Source organism: Dromiciops gliroides, chromosome 4, assembly GCF_019393635.1.
Source record: "Dromiciops gliroides isolate mDroGli1 chromosome 4, mDroGli1.pri, whole genome shotgun sequence".
NCBI classification, from domain to species: domain Eukaryota; kingdom Metazoa; phylum Chordata; class Mammalia; order Microbiotheria; family Microbiotheriidae; genus Dromiciops; species Dromiciops gliroides.
Window position 1 is genome coordinate 105,322,169 of NC_057864.1, and position 19,832 is coordinate 105,342,000.

At 42.5% G+C, this 19,832-nt stretch overlaps 2 protein-coding genes across 9 annotated transcripts in view; one reads left to right on the forward strand and one right to left on the reverse strand.

Moving 5' to 3' along the window:
• Positions 1-468: 468 nt before the first annotated feature.
• FAM72A (family with sequence similarity 72 member A) lies at positions 469-16,206 on the reverse strand. 2 transcript variants are annotated; one of them, XM_044001839.1, is made up of 4 exons: positions 16,049-16,206; positions 14,393-14,470; positions 9,453-9,577; positions 469-2,064 (listed from the first exon to the last, which is right to left on the reverse strand). In XM_044001839.1, exons 1-4 carry the CDS (start codon positions 16,078-16,080, stop codon positions 1,970-1,972), a joined length of 330 nt encoding a protein of 109 aa, XP_043857774.1. In that variant the 5' UTR covers positions 16,081-16,206; the 3' UTR covers positions 469-1,969. The 2 variants fall into 2 exon arrangements, with proteins under 2 accessions (XP_043857774.1, XP_043857773.1); XM_044001838.1 differs by having other exon boundaries at positions 15,929-16,206.
• Positions 16,207-18,180: 1,974 nt separating this feature from the next.
• Positions 18,181-19,832, forward strand: part of SRGAP2 (SLIT-ROBO Rho GTPase activating protein 2) — a 257,394-nt gene continuing 255,742 nt past the window's right edge. For 5 of the 7 annotated variants that reach the window (XM_044001828.1, XM_044001833.1, XM_044001834.1 and 2 more), the window contains exon 1: positions 19,022-19,139. The gene's annotated coding sequence lies outside the window, so the exon portion shown is untranslated. Of the gene's footprint in view, positions 18,575-18,946; positions 18,986-19,021; positions 19,140-19,832 lie in introns of those variants that run through there. The other 2 variants (XM_044001831.1, XM_044001832.1) reach the window with 2 other exon arrangements.

Genomic DNA, 19,832 nt, shown 5'->3' on the forward strand with positions numbered 1-19,832 from the left:
CCAGGGTCGAACAGCTAGTAAGTGTCAAACGTCTGAGGTCGGATTTGAACTCAGGTCCTCCTGAACCCAGGGCTGGTGCTTTATCCACTGTGCCAGCCCCCTGAATACTATTTTTAAAAAATTACCCATCAGCTGAAGTCCTACCCTCTTCAAAGCCTCATCATGGTATGGGGGTAAATCTAAGTTCTCAAGAAAGGCTGTGTCAACAGAGAGGAACTTGGAAGGTATAGTAACCTGAAAAGACTAGACTAATGGTCTGGTGACTGTTTTGAACTGAGCCTGTTGATACCCCACTACAAAGCTGTCTACAAGGTGAGGATTTTTTAACCATGACTGCTCATAACATCTACCTATTAAGTCGTGGAGGGGTTGTGATCTGTGTCAGAGGAGAAAGTACCAAAAACTAATGAAATTATAGACTTTTAAAATAGCAATATTATTATTATTTATCAGTTTATTCAACCTTGAAATTGAGAATTGAAGTCACATGTCCTCATCCAGGATAAGTTCCAATGTGTGCTGGATAGATAGTTAAGAATACTACCTCTTGCATTCTATTATTTGTGCAGCTCCAGGAGAAAGGACAAGTTTTTGTTCCTTTTTAAAAAAAAGGATGTTAGCATACAACAATAGAACAGTATTTATTTGCAAATCCGTAATTCAGTCTGTCTTGGAATTTCAATTGCCAAAGTGTCTCCCGTGCCAAACTTGTATGACCTGATGCAGACTGAAGTAAGCAGAAGAAAACAATATACATAATAAATACAATAAGGTAAATGACACTAAATGTACAATAATGTAAACAATAAAAGGGAAAGAACATTAACATGAAGGTGAATCCTGAGTAACTGTAATGACAAATCTTGGCTCCAAAGAAGAGAAGAAGGGCAACACCCTTCTTTCAGTAGAGAGAAAGGGAGAGGGATTATGAATATGTTACATACTGTCTGACACAGTGTCTAAGTTGTGTTGCTTAACTCTTTTTCTTTGTTACAATGAGGGGCTCACTGGTTCATGGAAGGGTGGATACCTGAAAATGACTGTGACAAAATAACAAAAGGCAACAATAAAACATTTTAAAGCTTCCCAAGGAGATATTTACAAAGGTATGACAAACATTAACTTTACTTACAACAAAAATCCAAAAGTTTCGTTACTTTTTAGTTCTGTGTGACTCTAAACATGTGCAATTTATTAAGGGACAGGCAAATCACTTCTTAGTTTTCCCTTCTTTGTGTGACTTGAAGAGTAAAATTATCCACCTAGATACTGAAATTGACCATTTAGAGAGGATGGCAAGGGAAGGGGAAAGAAGTGGACAGAAGCAATCATAAACCAGGATTTGTAATGGCTTCTGATGAAGCAGATATACAACATTTGAAAACAGGAGGTATTGAAACCCCTTAAACAAACCCAGTTAACTGAATTTCTTTGCAAGGCATCAAGATTTTTCCTCCTGAGAATGTTGCCACATGGAGCAAGTTTTCATTTACTTATGAACATAAGAAGTCTTGCTCTGGAGCAGAGAGATTCTTCACTAGAAGAAAATGTGACAGTTAATACCTATGAAAACCTGACAGCGTGCTTTATTATCACCTGTTAAGACTTGGAATATCTTTCAGTACCACTGTACTTGTCCTAGCAATTTAAAATTAAAATTATTTGGCATCAAAATCTCCTTAGATTAGGAGATGAGAGAGCACAATGACACTTGAAAGAGATAGAGAATTAACTCCTACAGGAATCTAAGAATGCATATGAAAAAATCTGCAGAAACAAATCAAACTAAGGTAGCTGTTGAGTAAATCAATGAGTATATAATCTTTTCTGAAAAAAAAAACTGTCTATAAATCCTTTGGTCTGTTTATTTACAGTTTTAAAGTCCATTCATTAATATATGTTTTGGGTTTGTTTCTTTTTTTAAATAAGAAAACGATTTCTAATACAATATACACATCACTGTTTCCATTCATCTGATACATTCCTCCTCGAAAATGTCTAATGTGTCTTCATCTGTACTTTCTTCTGCTTCTGGCAAGTTGCCCCAAAGTAGCAGATTTACACCTGAAAATATAATGTCATCAAATTACTTAAGGGTGGCAACTTTCCATAGGTTTTAGAGAGCTAGGATAGACCTTAGTGACCTCTAAGAGTTCACCTCCATCTCATTTTACAGATTAGGAATTTGAAGCCTACAGATGGAAAGTGATTTGCCTGAAGTTATATCAACAGAAATAAGTAGAGCAAGGATTTGAACCCAGGTTTTCTGCCTCCAATTCTAGGACTCTTTCCATTATAGCACATAGATTCTTTGGTCCTGATGCTTAGTATGTTTTTTTTTAAAAAGATTTCAAAATTGTGGTTTAGTCAATATAATTATCCTATATTTAATTGTTCAAAAGTAAATTTTACACTAAAATATAAAATGATAACTTTTTTTTTTTTGGTAGGCAATGAGGGTTAAGTGACTTGCCCAGGGTCACACAGTTAGTGTCAAGTGTCTGAGGCCGGATTTGAACTCAGGTCCTCCTGAATCCAGGGCCAGTGCTTTATCTACCGTGCCACTTAGCTGCCCCCCCCCTTAAATTTGAAGAAATATACTTAAATTAGGAATTACATTCTAAAATCCCAGTACTGGAAGGGATATGAAATAGTCCATTTAGCTTCACGCTAGGTCTCCAAGCTTAATAATCTGACAATTATCTAATTGATTTCCTTTGATTTTCAAGGCTGGAAATCTCCTAGGACCTTTTTTTCCTTTTTTTTTGGTTAAGTACTTGATTTGATGAGTGATTAAGTACCAGCACATTACTGACATGGGCTGGTTGGTTGGTTGAGTATATAGAATAGGACCGGAGCATATGCCTTCAATTAAAATGGAAATAGCTGCAACCTTTTCTTCTTATAGATATGGCAGGTTTTTGTGTCAGTTATAATATGATGCAATCTCAGAAAATGGCAGGTTATAGTTTAATCACGCCAAAGTGGTACAGTTTTTTTAGTAATTGTCATAGGATCAGATTGCAGCAATAGAAAAGGAGAAAAAATAGAGCGGCCACCTTTAAAACCCTTTTGAGACTCAGATTTCACAGAAATTCATACCTACACATATATCCACATGTTAAAAAGTGGCACAACTGGTAAAGAATAAGAATCATTCTAGACACAATGGGTACTTTAGATGTCATACATAACTTGAAAGTACTCAATTGGAAAAAATGTATACTAAAATTTGACTTCTAGAGAAGCTAATGGAGATCAACAGGAGAATAAACCAGAACAGTAGATCCTGGCTTGGTTCAGAATGACTACTAAGCACAATAATGCCTGGGCAGGGCTCTCAGATCATCTTGTTCAAAGGACCCCTTGAAAAAGGATTCCCTCAGAAGAGGGCAGCTAGGTGGTGCAGGGGATAAAGTACCGGTTCTGGATTCAGGAGCACCTGAGTTCAAATCCGACCTCAGACACTTGACACTTACTAACTGTGTGACCCTGGGCAAGTCACTTAACCCCCATTGCCCTCATAAAAAAAAAAAGGAGAAAAAAAAAAGAAAAAGGATTTCCTCTCTCCAACATATCAGATTCAAAGGCCTAAAGGAAGGGGGAACCCATTATCTATTTTGGGGGGGGGGGGTGAGGCAATTGGGGTTAAGTGACTCGCCCAGGGTCACACAGCTAGCAAGTGTCAAATGTCTGAGGCCAGATTTGAACTCAGGTCCTCCTGATTCCAGGGCCATCTAGCTGCCCCGGAACTCATTATCTATTGAGGAGACCCAGTCTCCTTCTGGACAGTTCTAAATCTTTGGAAGGTTTTCCTTAGAACAAACCAACATTTCCTCCTTTGCAGTTTCCACTCATTATAGTTATGACCTATGGCCAAGCAGAGCTCATCTAATTCTTCTTCAGTCTGACAGCCCATCATGTACATGAAGACAGGCATCATGTCCCCTGCTAAATCTCTTCTTCTCCAAGAGAAACATTCCCAGGTTCTTCAACTGCTCTTCACATGGTTTGAACTCAAGATTCTTCACTAGCTGTGAAAACAAGACTAGATTTGGAGTCTGGGCTGAAATCATAACTCTGCCATTCACTATCTGTGACCTTGGACAAATCACTCAACCTTTCTAGGCCTCAGTTCCCTAATTTGAATAATACTATAGACTACTGGGTGGGTTGATCTAGGGGACCTCTAAACCCTATGACCCTGGCTGCCTTTCTTTGAACTCTCTTTAGTTTATCCTTGCCCTTCTTAAGATTTGGTGCCTACATGAGATCGAATCTAATAAGACAAGATATGGCAGGAATCAATGCAAACATCTACATTTGGGTTAAAAAAAAACACCAGGTGCACAACCAGAAGATTGAGGGTATTGTTAAACAACTGCTCTGGGGAAGACCTGTGGGTTTCAGTGGCTAGCAATATTTAATACTACAGATGTGGTCTGACCAGGTTATGGTAGCACTATCACCCATTCCTGGTTGCTGGGTCTCTCTTGGTTTACCTTAACTTTCTTATCTGCTCTATTAATCACAATGTTGGCTCTTACTGAGCATGTGGTCATTTAGAACCCCCAGATCTTTTTCAGACCAGCTATTGTCTAGCCACACTTCATCTAAGGCTGGATTTGAACTCAGGTCCTCTTGAATCCAGGGTCAGTGCTCTATTCACTGTGCCACCTAGCTGCCCTAGTTTATTCGTTATTCTGCCTGGCTTTATATCATCTACAATTCAATAAGCATGACATCTATGCCTTTATCCAAATCATTAGTAAAAGGGTTAAACAGACAACGAAGTATTAACTACTCTTTATTTCTAGCCATTCAAACAGAATTTTGTGTAGTTTACATCTCTCTAGTTTTTCCACAAGAATAACATGAGACAATAAAATTTTGAAAAATTTAAGCAAACTTTCACCAGGTTAATAACCCTGTCCAAAAAAGAAAGGTTGGGGGCAGCTAGGTGGTGCAGTGGATAGAGCACCGGCCCTGGAGTCAGGAGTACCTGAGTTCAAATCAGGCCTCAGACACTTAACACTTACTAGCTGTGTGACCCTGGGCAAGTCACTTAATCCTAATTGCCTCACCAAAAAAACCAAAAACAAACAAAAAAGGTTGGTTGAGCATGACCTAGAGTTTAGAAATGGCACCAACAAAGTATACTTGAGTTTCACAAAGTCCTCTGCCAAAGGCTTTCATGAGATCCTTAGTAGAAGATGAAGTAGGGGCTAGATGATGGTATACAGTAGTTAGGCAGATCTGGAAATGATTGAATGAACTAAAGAATAGTGATAAATGTATCCATTCATCCTAGAGTGAGGTTTTAGTGGAGTGCCCTTATGATCTCTCTATAGAGAGATCTTTTAGGTGTTTATCAGTGTCTTAGCTCAAGGGATTGATGGCAAGCTCATCAAGTCGGTGGATGACCTGAGGCTAAAAGGGAAAACTAACATACAGATTGCCAGAATAGCCTGAGGGCAGCGAGGTGGTGCAGGGAATAAGGCACCAGCCCTGGATTCAGGAGGACTTGAGTTCAAATCCAGCCTCAGACACTTGACACTTATTAGCTATGTGACCCTGGACAAGTCACTTAGCCCTCATTGCCCTACCAAAAAAAAAAAATGGCCTGAATATAATAAGGTGAAATTTAATAGGTAAAACATGAAATCCTATACTTGAGTTTTTTAAAAAATCAACCATACAACTAGAGAACAGAAGAAAGTATGATTAAAACAGCAGCTTTGGTGGAAAAGATCAGGTTTTAGTGGATAGCAAACTCAATTTGCACCAACGAGGGGACTTGGCAGCCAAAAAAGTTAGTGACCATAGGCTGTATACTAAAGATATAATAATACTTATATAGTGATTTTAGGTTTGCCAAGTGCTTCATGTGTGTTATTCCATTTGATCCTTACAACAACCTTGGTGCTATTTTTATCCCGACATTACAGATGAGAAAACTAAGGCTGAGAGAGGTTCAGTGGCTTGCGTGGGATCTCAGAACTAGGAAGTGTCAGAAGCAGGATTTGAACTCAGGAATTCTAACTCCTGATGTCAAGTCCAATGTGGCCTAGTTCAAGGAAAATGATAGCCTCTTTAACCTTGTCAGACCACATGTGGAGTATCGTTTTCATTTCTGGGTACAAATTCAAGAAGTATATTGACAAACTGGAGTTCATCTAGAGGAAGGTAGTTAGACTTCTGAAAAGGACTAGAAGCCATACCATTGACTTGAAGGAAAGAAGATTTCAGGGGAAGATAACAACTCTCTTAGAGTATTAAAAGGGATGTGGAAGAGGCGGGGTATCTATCTGGTTCCACAGGGCAGAGCTAGGAAAATGTGTGGAAATTGTGGGCAGATAAATTCCTAATAATTAGAATTTCTAGAGTTTTTTGAGTAGAGGATGGATGACCATTTGTCAAGAATGGGTTAGACCAGATGACCCTTGAGGTCTCTTTCAAACTCTGAGATTCCATGATCTGATTCAGTGTTGGACACACTGAGCTTGGAGGGGTGGACATCCAACCGAAGCCATCCGGTAGTGAGTCAGAAATTGGAGCCTGTTGCTCAAGTGGGAGGCAGGGGCAGGGTGAGGGTAGAGATCTCAATTAGGGAGTCATCCACAGAGAAGAGATAGATGAAGGCATAGTAATCACCAAGAGTATACAGGCAGATGAGAGCTGAGGGCAGAGTTTTGGGGAACTTCTACATTTAGAGATCAGGATGAAGAAGAGGTAAGAGAAGTAGTCCTCGGCAGTATGAGAGGGATGCAAGGGTTCAGTTTCATAGAAACCTAGGGAAGAGAATATCAAAGGAGGGAGTCAACAACAGGGTTAAATGCTATTAGGTAGCTTCAAAAGGACTGAGAAGGTGCTATTAGATTGCCAATTAGGCTGTTATGACATTTGAGAGCAGTTTCACTAGGATGCAGAGGACAGTACGGTGCCGTGGAAAAGAACACTAGGTTTAGAGGTGGAGGGCCTCAACTTGAACCCTTGCTCTGCCACTTACCCCCTGTGCTAACTTCCACGGGCCTCACTTGGTGTCCCTTGTCTGTAAAAATAAGAGAGCTGGCCTAGATGACCTGCAGATGTTCCTTTCCAGCTCTAAACCTATTAAACCATTACAGAAGCTTGCCAGGGGTTGCGGAATGAGGAAGTAAATGGATGCTGTTTATACCCTTCTTCCTTGACCTCGACTGAAAGGAAGGAGAGATGATATAGTAGCTCAAGGAATTAGGAAGGTCTTAGACCTAATATTTTCTTTTTGGTCAAGGAATTGCTGATCGTGTTTGAAGTAGCCAATGGAGAGGAAAAGATTGAGATGCCAGGGTTGGTGAGAAGGGAATGGGAAGAAAGAATGAGAAACAGCATGAGTTTGAGGATGATCTTGGAGAATATGAACAAAGTGGTAGGTGGAGGGTTTGGCTTTTCAGAGGAAAGCCAACATCTCTTCTAAGACCGGAGAGCTGGAAGATAGAAGAGGTAAAGATATAGAAAGGTTGGGGCACACATGAAGGGGTTGAGGAAGTCCATTTCTGATTGTTTCCAATCTGAGAGCAAGGGGGTGAGACTAAATTTGGTTGTTTAGAAAGAGTGAAAGCATTCACTGTAGGGAGTGTGATAGGGAGTTGATCATGAGATGACTAAAGACTGCAGAGCAACAGTGAGGACTGAGTTAGGCTTAAACATCATAAAACTTGTAGAGGAATCAACTAAGTTTAGGAAAAGCTTCCCAACTTTACCAGTTGTGAAATATTAGGACAGGTTATCTAGGAAGGCTTTGTAAGCTTCTTTGCGAATCCTCCTTAAGAAGGGAAACAACAATCTTTCTTGGATGGGTTTTAGTCTAATATTGCCTGGAGTGGGGTTGGGGTTTGGATGAGACATCATTTTGAAGGCTGGGATTTTCTAAGCCTTCATGGATATTCCTTTGATCCTGCTACCCAGGAGACTTGCAAGGATAGTTTCCATGCCATCAGAAGCCGGTTTCTAGAAAAAACTTGCTTCAGTTACAATATCAGTGCTCCGAAGGATTCTTGGAGTCAATACTCAGGGACATGAAGTAGTTTAGCACAATTGTTTCAAAGGAGAAAAATAAACTAAGAGATTGGATCTGACAGAAGCAGCACCTTCCTTTCTCTGTTAAGAAGGGAGGAAGGAAATCCTGTGATACATCTGTTTCTCATGGATTAGATTCAATGTGAATGGAAGAATGCAGTGCTTTTATCTTTGAAAAATTAACCAATATTAAAGTAAAATTTTTAAAAGCCCTGTGTTTTGAATACAGGAAAAATGGTATCAAAGCAAAAACTTCCCTTAATGTGCCCCATGTGCCCCATGATTAGCACCAATATACATCTGGGGGCTTAAATTAGGAGCTTAAATCTCACATAAGGGAATTCAGATTGGCACTTAAGTGTAAACAGCCTGTTTTAACCACTAGATTCTCAATTAGGACCTTGAATGATGGCTTGGGAACCAAGGCTAGGTCCCAGGTGATGACTGTATCTCAGTCTATAGAAAAGTCATGTGGGGAGGGCTCAGGTTTTTAAACCATTTTTAAAGCCCAGTGTTTTCTTCTTCTAAAAATCCTCACCAAGCATCCTAAATACAAAAAATATATATTTTAAAAAACGAGCAAAGTAAAACCTTTTGGTGTTAGTGCTGGCTCAGACCATCAAGCTTTCTTCAAAGCCAAGATAACATTAGACAATTAGAACAAGGATTTACGTGACATTGAATGGCTCTAAGCAATACAAAATGTATCCATGTAAATATCCATAAAGCATTGGCAGGATAATTTCTTACCAAAATAATTAGTAAAGGTAAAAATATTTTTTACAGTCAAATATTTACATTCTCTTCACTTAAGTACCAGTCCTCAGTATGGGCAAATCATATCAAAATTGTTTTTAAATCTGAGATAATATTTTTTAAAACCCCAGAGGTAATCACATGGCTTTTTAAATCTAATGTTCTTTTAAAAATTGCTCTGGGCTAGAGCAATTAAAACATTAATCAATTTTTTTAAAATCTAGGCAACTTTGGACCCTTAGACAATAAGCACAAAAATGATCATGGACTTTTGCTAATACTCTCCCTAAGTGAATGTTTGAAAGGAAAGGATGTAAAGTAGTGATCTCAGGGTTTTATTTAACATAAGCAGGGAAATTGATATCTCAAAGTCCAGTAATTTAGGTTAGGGGGAGCTTCCTGAGAGAGGTCATTGTTAAAAATAGATGAATTTTCTATGAATGCAATATGCAATAACATTTTTACTTTATTAGTACTCCAGGAACATATGTTAGCTAGTGATTTTAAATATTTTTACCTAGCTTTATCCTAACCCTGCTAAGACACCCCAAAAGAATCCTTAAGCTGACAAAGGACAATTTGAATTCTGTTTGTGTTTTATAGTTAAGAGAAAGAAATCTGTGGATAATGTTTCTTACCAGTGGAGTCTAACCGGTTGATACCAAAAACTGCTTGACTATGAAACATCCAGAAATGCCCATTGTTGCAGGAAAGAAGGCAGGGTTTGCATGGAACGATCACATGGTAACCTACAATGTTCCCACTAAAACAGAAAAGAAGAATCATCACCTTGTGAGTAATATTTATTCAGTCAATAATGATTTATTAAGCACTTTGCTAAGAGCCTGAAACTGTGCCAAGTGCAATAAATAAAAAGACAACAATGAAATAGTCCTTGGCCTCAAGGAGTTTCCATTCCCTTGGACCTTCAATCAAAGCTACTTGTAGGGAATATTGTAGAGGGGAGTCTTAATTAAGCGATGGACTGAACTAGATGGCTTTCTAAACTCCATTCCCACTCTGGAATTCAGATTTTGTGATCTTAGTGTATTAGGCCTAGAAAGGCCCTCTGAATCTAACCAAATCCCCTTATTTTACAGATGAGGTAACTGAGGACATGGAAGAGCTAGGAAGTGAACTCAGCTATCCTTCTACACCTCCAAGGGATACAAAGAAGGAAAGTGTCTGGTAAAGGCATGACACTGGAGGGGCTATCTTATGGCTATGTCTACACTAGCAAAATTAAATAATGAATTGAATCAATGTAAACAGATTATCTGTATAATTTTGGTCTCAATTCCTACCCCTTCTTGTCTCCTAGCCCTTCGATAATACAAGTTTTGGGGGAGGGGTGAATTCAGAGAACCACATATTTAGAGCTGGAAAGGTCATTAGAGATTATCTAGCCTACACCTTTTTATATAGGAGAAAGCTGGGGTCCAGCCCCAATAGGTGTCTAGCCCATGGTCACAGAAGATAAGAAACAACAGTCAGGATTTGAATAGAATCTTTCTGGTTCCTAGTCAAATATTCTTTCTTTTTTTCTTCTCTAAACAGTTTCTAGATTTTTTATTTGTGATTACTAAATATTATGCAATAATTTAATAATACCCTTATCTCAAATACCTGGTTCCCCAAATAATGCAACAACATGAAAGCTCTAAAATATCTCATCATATAATGCTCTTCAATCATATCTTTTAATAATTTTACTTAATACATGCTGTGGAGAAAATTGTTTGTCAGTTTGTCAATGTGCCTCCAGGCTGAGTGTAAGCAGGGACAGAGATAAGAAGAGAATATATTCTGAGATAATTTCTAACCCCAAAAGAAGTTCTAGTGTAGTTTGAACTATAATCTGCAAATAACAGAAAATACATATAAAATATTAATTTAGATAAACCAGTCTTCTTTCCACTAAGTTGCATTGTTCTGATTGTCATACTTTACATAGATCACAGTGATAGGTACCATATGTAACAAGTTGCAGATTACATAAAATTGGGATCGACAGCTAAACACTTGGGATAATGAACTCAGCAAAAGCAGCATGGCACATCAGGCAGAATGCTGGTTTTGGAGTCAAAGATGGGTTCAAAGTTCACATCTGATCTTTATTGGCCGTATGATGATGGGCAAGTCCTTCATGCTCTCTGAGTCTCAGTTTCCTCAAATTTAAAAGTGATAATAATACCTGTAGTGCTTACCTCATAGTATTGTTTTGAGGTACAAATGAGATAAAATAGTAAATTGCTTGACATATTTACAAATGTAAGTTATTCCTAATATGACTGGCTGGAATGGCAGGTTAAAGACAACAAGACACAATTTAATAGTGATGAGTACAAAGTTGTAAACTTTGGTTTAAAAAGAAGTACTATGGGGCAGCTAGGTGGCGCAGTGGATAGAGCAACAGCCCTGGATTCAGGAGTACCTGAGTTCAAATCCAGCCTCAGACACTTAACACTTACTAGCTGTGTGACCCTGGGCAAGTCACTTAATCCCAATTGCCTCACTAAAAAAAGAAAAAGTACTATATGAATAGTTGAAGAAGATTGTAGGGGTGGGGCGATAGGGAGAATGGGAGAACATAGTTAGCACTTTGTGTGAAAAAGATATAGGGGTTTTGCTAGACCAGATTATTCAGTTCAACAAACAATTTAATTCAACAAACATTAAGTGCCTATTGTATATAAGGTACAATGCTAAGTGATGGAGAGTATTGTGCTAGGCGATGTGGAAAGAGACAAAAACAAAAAGTCCCTACTCTCAAGGAGCTAACATTCATGTGGGGCAGGGGAAGAAGGGAACTTACAAGACCAATATGAATCATAAGTGTGATGTGGCAGCTAAAAAAAGAAAACATGATCTTGGCCTGCATCAACAGATGTACAATATACAATTCACAGAAACCCAAATGAAATGTAGATCTTGGGTGCTGTGTACAGTTCTGGGTATCACATTTTAGCAAGAACATTGACAAACTGGACTTAAAGAGGGTGACCAGTATGCTAGAACTCAAAACCATGCTATATAAGGAAATTGCAGAGAAGGAGATTTGAGTTCAATTTAAGGAGAAACTTCCTAACAATTAGAGCTATCCCAAAAAGTAATGGGCTGCCCCAGGAGGCTTCTGGTTCCCACTGTGGGCTAAGGGCAAAAGGAACTGGGACTAATTAGCCCAGAGAAGAATGAGCTCAGCAGGAACAGATAGCAGTTTTTAAATATACTGAGTTGTCTCGTGGAAGAGATTTGACTTATCCTACTTGCCTTTAGAGGTAAAAAAAAGTTACAGGGAAGCAGATTTCAAATTGACATAAATAAAAACTTCCCTATGAATTAGAACTTCTCCCAAATGCAATGGACAACTGGGATGGGGGGTGGGACTAAGGAATTTTGGGAGTTCAGGAATCACTACTGTTTTTCAAGTAGATGAGTGATGGGGACGTCACAGCTGAAATTTCTAGACTAGATGACCTCTGTTTCCCTGCAAATTCTAAGATTCTAAGTAAAATAGCTGCAACTATTTTTATATTATTACATTCCCAAACTTCTGGCTAATATTTATTCATCCTTAATATCTGTTTAAAAAGCAGACTACCTTTTGTCTAATTTATTATTTATACCTGAAGCAATATTTCTTTGCTACAAGAAAGTTCTAGTATAGTGTAGTTGAACTATAATCTAAGAATAACAGAAAATACATATAAAATATTACTTTAGATACACCAGTCTTCTTTCCATTAAGTTGTATTGTTCTAAGGAGTGTCATAACTTTACATAATCACAGTGATAGGTACCACATGTAACAAATCTGCAGATTACATAAAATTGGGAGTGACTGCTAAACACTTTTGATAACAAAATCAGGAAAAGCAGAATGACACACTAAGCAGAATGCTACCCAACTAACTCATTTCTATTTTTATTTTATAGATGCTCCACTAAAATCCCACTCAATGCTTTAGCATGAGACATCTGGGTTGTATGGACTGGGTTCTTAAATGTTATCCCAAGTAGAATGAAAGCTCTGGAAGGTCCTACCAGGTTGGAAAGGCTCTAAACCCTAAGTTTGGAACCAAAGATTGTCTTCCAAGGAGTGGTATACACAGAAACTCATTATCAGAAGGTTGCTCACCACATAATTCTTCTTCTCTCTCTCTTTTTTTTTTGGGGGGGCCAACCCTATTCATAGAAGCTATCTATTATGATGGTTTGGAGCTTCACCAGTGGAAGAGACAGTTACACCAATGAAATGACAGATCCTTGGAAGTACTAAAGAGTCGCTTAAGATTCTACCTCCTTCAAAAGTATCCTGAGCAGGTAGACTTGAGTATATTCTCCGTGAGTAACAAAACATTCACTATGTCTTCTTTTGTAGTTCTCAGAATATAACTTTTTTAGAGACCCAGCAGTAAAGAGGCAGTATGGTGTAGTGGAAAGAACAACAGAATCGGCATCATAAGATCCAGGTTCAAGTATTGACTGCTTGGAACTAGCTATGAGACTTTGGGTAAGTCACTATGCTACACGGGCCTGTCTGAGGCTCCATTTCCTCATTTATAAAACAAGGATAATCATACCTCTACTATGTTTTTCACAGTTCTGTTGGGAAGATTAACTGAGTTGATGTGTATCATGGGCTATGAAAAAGTAAATTAATATCATATACCAGCAGTGCCTCTCACTTTGGTGTTTAGCTTTCAGAAGGCAGAGCCATGATTTCCATTTGTTCTCTAAAATACCAGGATACTCTGGATACTACTACTAACTACTGAAAAAACATCATTAGCCCTGTGGATCCAAGGTTTCTGCTACCTCGAGGCTCTAGTGTGATTTTGGGTCCCTGAATGTTCTAGTTTCCTGTTGCCACCCCACAACTGATCCACCAGATGGAGAAGTAGGAGGACATGTGTCCCTGCAAACCAAATACAAGCTGGCTACTCTAATTTTAGACTTCACTGTTTTTGAAAATGTTCAAAAGTAAAGAAAATCTACAAATGAATGGTGGAATTTGCAAGAATTTTCACCCTCCTCAGTGTTAGCCAGTTGATGATAGATCTGAATTTTTCACAAATCATTCTATTATCTGGTCATATGTTGAACTCAGCCAACATGGTGGAATTATTTCAATGACTACTTACTTCTCCTAGGATCTTGTAGTTAGAGCTGGAAAGGGCTTTAGATGCCTTATTTTACAGGTGACAAAACTAAGTTATAGAGAGGGCAAGTGAACTGCCCAGGGTCACACAGTCAATCAATAAATGTCTGAGAGGTAGGATTTGTATACAGGTGTCCCTGACTCCAAGTCTAGTGCCCTATGAACTTCACTCTGCTGTCTTTCTTTTCATGTCTTTCCACCATACTTCATCCTGAACTGAGGATAATTTAATAAACTTTCCTGTAGTTATTTTCTCTGAATGGCTTTTCAATGTGCCCTTCACAGGGAACAGGAATCCACAGTTCAACTCACAGGTGGCAACCAGTGCTAAGTTCAACCCACTGAATTTCACTGTAATTGAGCTTTAACACTTGTCTTCCCAATCCACAGGTAAAGTGAAACAGTGCCATAAATTACCATTTTAAACAGGCAATGTCCTTCAGTTTGCACTGGCAGATTTCAGTAAAATAACAGGTTCCAATGAAGTCCACAGCACTAGAAGGGAAAACAGGTAAGGGTAGTTAGTTGTCCTTTTGATCAATGAAGCAGCACTGATTTGGTAGAGTCAGAGGCCTGGAAGAGACCTTTAAAGAGCCAGCTAGTCTACCCCACTAGTGGCCCACAGGCAGAACTACATTGTATTTCACAAGGGCCATTTTTAACATCTGCCAACTTGTCATGAACTTCTAATAAATCTTTCATTTTTTCTCTTTCTAGTCTTCATTGATCCACATATATTTCAACACATTATTACACTCCCATCTCTCACGAGCTAACAAGAACAGCAATCAACATGAAGGTCTCTGATTCTGTTCCAGACCCTCTGGCACTAACTTGTAAGATCACCAGTAAGCCAGTTGTCTTTTTGAACCTCCACTTTCCCTGATTCTAATATCAACTGAGAGACAATGTGATAAAGTGGACAGAGCACTGGACCCATGAGTCAGAAGTCTGGCTTTGCTGCGGACTAGCCCGTGGCTCTGGAGAAGTTGAGGAACTTCACTGAATTTCAGGTTCCTCTTCTGCAGAATGGGGATAATAATATTGATACCACCTACCTCACAGAAGTATTATAGGAAAAATATTCTGCCTACTATAAAGTGCTACATAAATTTGAGCATCATCACCATATACTTACAATTATAATATATTTATTACCATGGTCACTATACAGATACATGGACTATATAGGGGATATAGCAAAAGGTTTTGTGTGTGTGCTTCTAAAAAGTATTAGATAATAAAACACAGAATTTATGGTTTCAAAGGCCAGTGAGAAGTAATCCAACCCCATTCCTTTGTCTGCAAGTAGGACCAGACAAAGCAAGACAGACAGATCAGAATTTGTCCTATTTTGAAATACAGATAAAAAGATTCCTTAATCCCATTTGGTTACCTTTTATTGCACTTGCCAATTATCATGAAATTATTGTTCTAGTAAATCTTAGTGGTTCTTTCTATTTTAATCCGTTTTCTTTGGTTCTGTCCTGAATGGGAATAAAGAATAGCTGTTTGCTACCCCTGAGGCCAATTATACTCTCAAAAGTACTCCTTCATCTTCGTGTTCAGTAAAGATCAAAGTTTAGAAAATAATGAGGAGCATCACATAGAACTTGTCCACTAAATCATTGAATACTAGATGCAATGAAACAGTAGGGCAGGGTGCCAGAGTTTAGACGTAAAGGCTATGTGGTCCACACAGCTGTAATTGAACTGGAGTCTTGAATCATAGCTGACCACTATGACTAAACCACAGACCATGTCCAGACATTTAGCCCACTCAGTTTTGCTCCAAGGGGATCATCAGATACTAAATCTAAGGTTGGGAGTGGCTGGCACTCCAAAACGATAACCTCATTTTTGTCTCCCAGAGGGCCGGTCTTAACTCTCCCCTTCTAGTTAAAGGGCTATCATTGAACTGAAATCTTCTTACCCCTAGTCAGCTTGACTTACTTGGTTGGAGGAATGTCTGTAGAATAAAGATCTATCTCAGTGTCTGCCAGCAAGACAGCCTTCATTCCCCTAGAGCTGAGCACTTGCTTACAGAATTTGCAGCACAGGATAGATACACACCGGTTCTTGAAGCTATAGTTGCTGGTAGACATGATGACTCAAGAGAGGATTAGGAGAGAGGGTTTTGGAAAAGGAAGCAGGGCTTGTGCCCTGTCCAGTCCAGGAACCCCAAACTGGAAGATTGGAAGTAAAGCCTTAGGCCTGAGCAAGAAATTAGACCTTTTACCCAGACTGAGGGAAAGGTACCCGTAGTTCCTTTCTCTGTGGTAGGAGCCAGGGAGGGGGTAAATTTTCTTTCCCCCTTAACTGCTGGGGGGGGGGTGCAGAGAAGATGAGCTGCTGAATTGTCAGTACCTTTTTTTCTTAGCTGTTTTCCCCCCTTCTTCCTAACTTAATAGCTTTCCTTTTTGTCTCAGTAACTATCTTTTCCTCAGATTTCTCTTCTACACTCTCCTTTATCTCTAAAGCTTTCTCCTCTCAGGCCTCCTCAGCCCCTGTTTTCTTAAAGCCTTCACTTCCCCCAGGGAGTTTTGCTCAGGGGTTTCAGATCACTTCCTCCCAGGGATCTTCTCTCCTAAATTCCGGTTTACTCCTCTTTTCAGGACTATCTACTCTCAGCTCTATTTCTCTCTAGGGTGACCCCCCTTTTTTCTGTGTCTTCTCTTTTTTGCCCCCAAATCTAGTTCTCCCCCTTAGGGTTTGGAACTTTGCCTCCTTACATGGATTCTTCAACACAATCTCTCTCAAGAGGTGTCTCGGAGGGTTCACCCACTCCCTGATGGGCCTGCCGGGAACTCCCTCTGCCTTCCAGGAGATACCTTTCAATACTCTCTCTGCTAGTCCTCTCTTTCCTTTCCAGGAGGGTCCTGCTCTCTCCCTCTGGCAGAGTTACTTGCCTCCCTCTGCGGGTCGCAGGATGGGTGCCCCTCCCAGCGTTCTCTCTGGCGGTCACCAGGAGACCCTGACTCGTTCTTTTCCTCTCTCTACCCACGTCACTCTCTCTTTCCCTCTGGATGCTTTCCCTCAGCTCCCTCTCCCTCCTTATGTTCCTCCTCTCGGCTCTCTCAGCGTCCCTCTGGATAGAGCCCCTCAGCTCCCTTTCCCTCCTTATGTTCCTCCTCTCGGCTCTCTCGGCGTCCCTCTGGATGGAACCCCTCAGCTGCCTCTCTCTCCCCGCTTGCCTCCCCTCAGCTATCTGTTCCTCCCTCTGAATGACCGCCCTCAGGTCCCTCTCTCTCTCGATCAGCCTGCGCTCGGACCTCTCCCTCTCTGGCTGGATAAACTCCCGTAGGTCGATCTCTCTGGAGAGCCGGCTTTCGCCTCGTTCTCTATCTCTTTGGACGCTGGCCCTGGACTCTCTATCCCTGAGCCAACTTAATTGCCTGCTGTCGGCCCGCTCCCTCCCTTCCTGGACGACACTTCTCAGCACCCACTCCCTGGCCCTGGCAAGGGTCTCCTCTACTCTCTCGCGTTCTACGAAGAGGAGCCCGCTGGAATTCCTCTCTCTGACGGGGGGCCTCGGGTAGGAGCGTTCCCTCTCTTCCTGGACGACACTTCTCAGCACCCGCTCCCTGGCCCTGGGGAGACTTTCCTCGTCTCTCGCTCGTTCGTCGTAGAGGAGCCCCCAGAGGTCCCTGTCACTGCTGGGGGGCCTCTCGTCGGGGAGCTCCCTCTCTCCTTGGAAGAACCTGATCGAGTCTCTTGGCCTGTCTGGGTACCTCTCTTCGGCTCTCCCCCAATCTTCCTGGGCTACGCCGCTTAGCTCCCTGTCTCTAGTCCTGGGGTAGCTCGGCTCTACCCTCTCCCTCCCTAGCGGGGCGTCCTCCCTTAGGCTCCTCTGCCGCTCTGAGTACCTGGTTTCGAATCTCTCCCTCACTACTGGGGCATCCGCCCACAGCTCCCTGTCTCTTCTCGGGCACCGCCACCGACTTCTCTCTCGCTCCTGGATGGCACCTCTGAGCTCTCTCTCCCTCCAGTAATGCCTCTCCTCGAATCTCGACCTCTCCTCCTGGACAGTCCCCCGGATCGCCCTCTCTCGCCCTAGAAGCCTCTGTTCTAGCCTTGCTCTATCTTCCTGGATGATCCCCCTCACCACTCTCTCTCTCTCCCTGGATAACTGCCCCCCCAGCTCTCTCCCCCTCGAGGTTTCCTCTCCTCAGCTCTACCCTCTCTCCCTGGACGCCCCCCCCCCCTTCCCTCAACTCGCTCTCTCCCCTCGAACTGGATGCGCCAGTCGCGCACGCGCTGGCGCGCGCCCTAAAAAAGACAAGGCAGGACGGGGCAGTTCGGTTCGGCTCAGTCCTCGCGGGATTCCTGTCACCGGACACGCCGTTTTCACTCTCCTTTGGTTTTCCTGACCGGCTGTCAGTTTGAATTACCAACGTCGCGCTCCTATTGGGGGGGACTGTGGGACACGCCCTCTTCCCCCATTGGGAGATTCTGGACACGCCTCAGGGTGAAAAATCTTGAGTGGAGGAGAACCTTGCGCAACCCGCCCTGGCAACGGTGTCTGTTCGGTCCTGCTTGTCAGTTGGAAGAATTTGGCCACGCCCCCAATTTTGATTGGTGAACTTCAAGGAGGTTTAGGTAAATCTTCGCTTTCGCCCCGGTGAAAAGGAAAGAGTACGCCCTTCGAGCTTCCAATTGGAAGACGTTAGACATTCCCCTCAGAGTCTTATTCTCTATTGCGAAAATTCCCGCAACGCCCCGCCCCCTTGTCACGACCCAATTGGTTCTATCTACCCTTTCGAGTTCGCGTGTAGTTGCTGAGCATCTTGTTCCCACCTCCCTAGTTTTTTTTTTTTTTTTAACTTTAGTTGGATGCCTGGAGGGGTAGGGCTCATCCAAGACTCCGCCCTTGCATGATAGGAGCCACGCCCTTTGATTTCCCCAGCCCAACCTTCCTCCTGGGTAGGTGTGGAGGGGCGGGATCAGCTTTTTTTGTAATGGCTCGGGCGTACGTCAGTCGAGAGGCGGCGGGCAATGATTGGCAAGCCGGTGCGTTTGCTCCCCCAGATCAATCCGTAGAGCAGGCGGAGGCTCGCCAAGGGTGTGGGGGAGGGAAGAGAACTGCAAAGTAGCGGGTGGATGGGCGGGCCCTGAGAAGGGAAAGCGTTCCCGGGGCCGGGGGACCCAGCCGCGCCGGAGCCAGGTAAAGGCTCCTTCCTTCTCCCCTTTCTTCCTCCTGGAATCCAGGAGGGAACCGGGGACTGGGGAGGGAAGGAGAGAGCGGCATCCACTGGCCTCTTGGGTTCTTCGCCATCCTACTGAGCGGCAGCCAGCTGTCCAGGCTCCGGGAGACCCTTCCAAAATCCCTCGTGCACAGCCCCTTGATCTCTCTTGGACGGCGTCCGCGGCGGTGCCCCCGGCGCGCCTCCTAAAGCCTCTTCCGACGTTCGCCGGCACCTGACAACCCCCCCAGTGCCTTCCCTTGCCGGGAGGCAGCGCTGATTAATTACCCACTGCCTCCCGAGCCCGGCAGGCGGCACCGTCAGCCCGTCGGTCGGCACTCGGTGCACGCACAGGGCTGGGCGCCTCGTGCCTCACTCTTCCCAGCGCGCTCCCGGGAATTGCTCCCTGGCTGCGGCCCCTTTCCTCCCTCGGTCCAGCCCTCTAACTTGCAGCACTCAGCTCCCCGGCCTGGCCCAGTCTTCCGGGATCGGGCAGTCCTCGCCCCAGGAGCGCGCCGCTCTCGGGGGATCAGCCGAGAGATCGCCCTCTCCCCCCACCCTCCCCCGCAGCCGCCTTCCCCCAGCCAAGTGGAGAAACCCACCTCGTTCCCCTGCATCCATTCCCCCACCCCCCTCTTCCTGCCTCCCGGAGCCACGCCGTCCCTCCTCCCTCC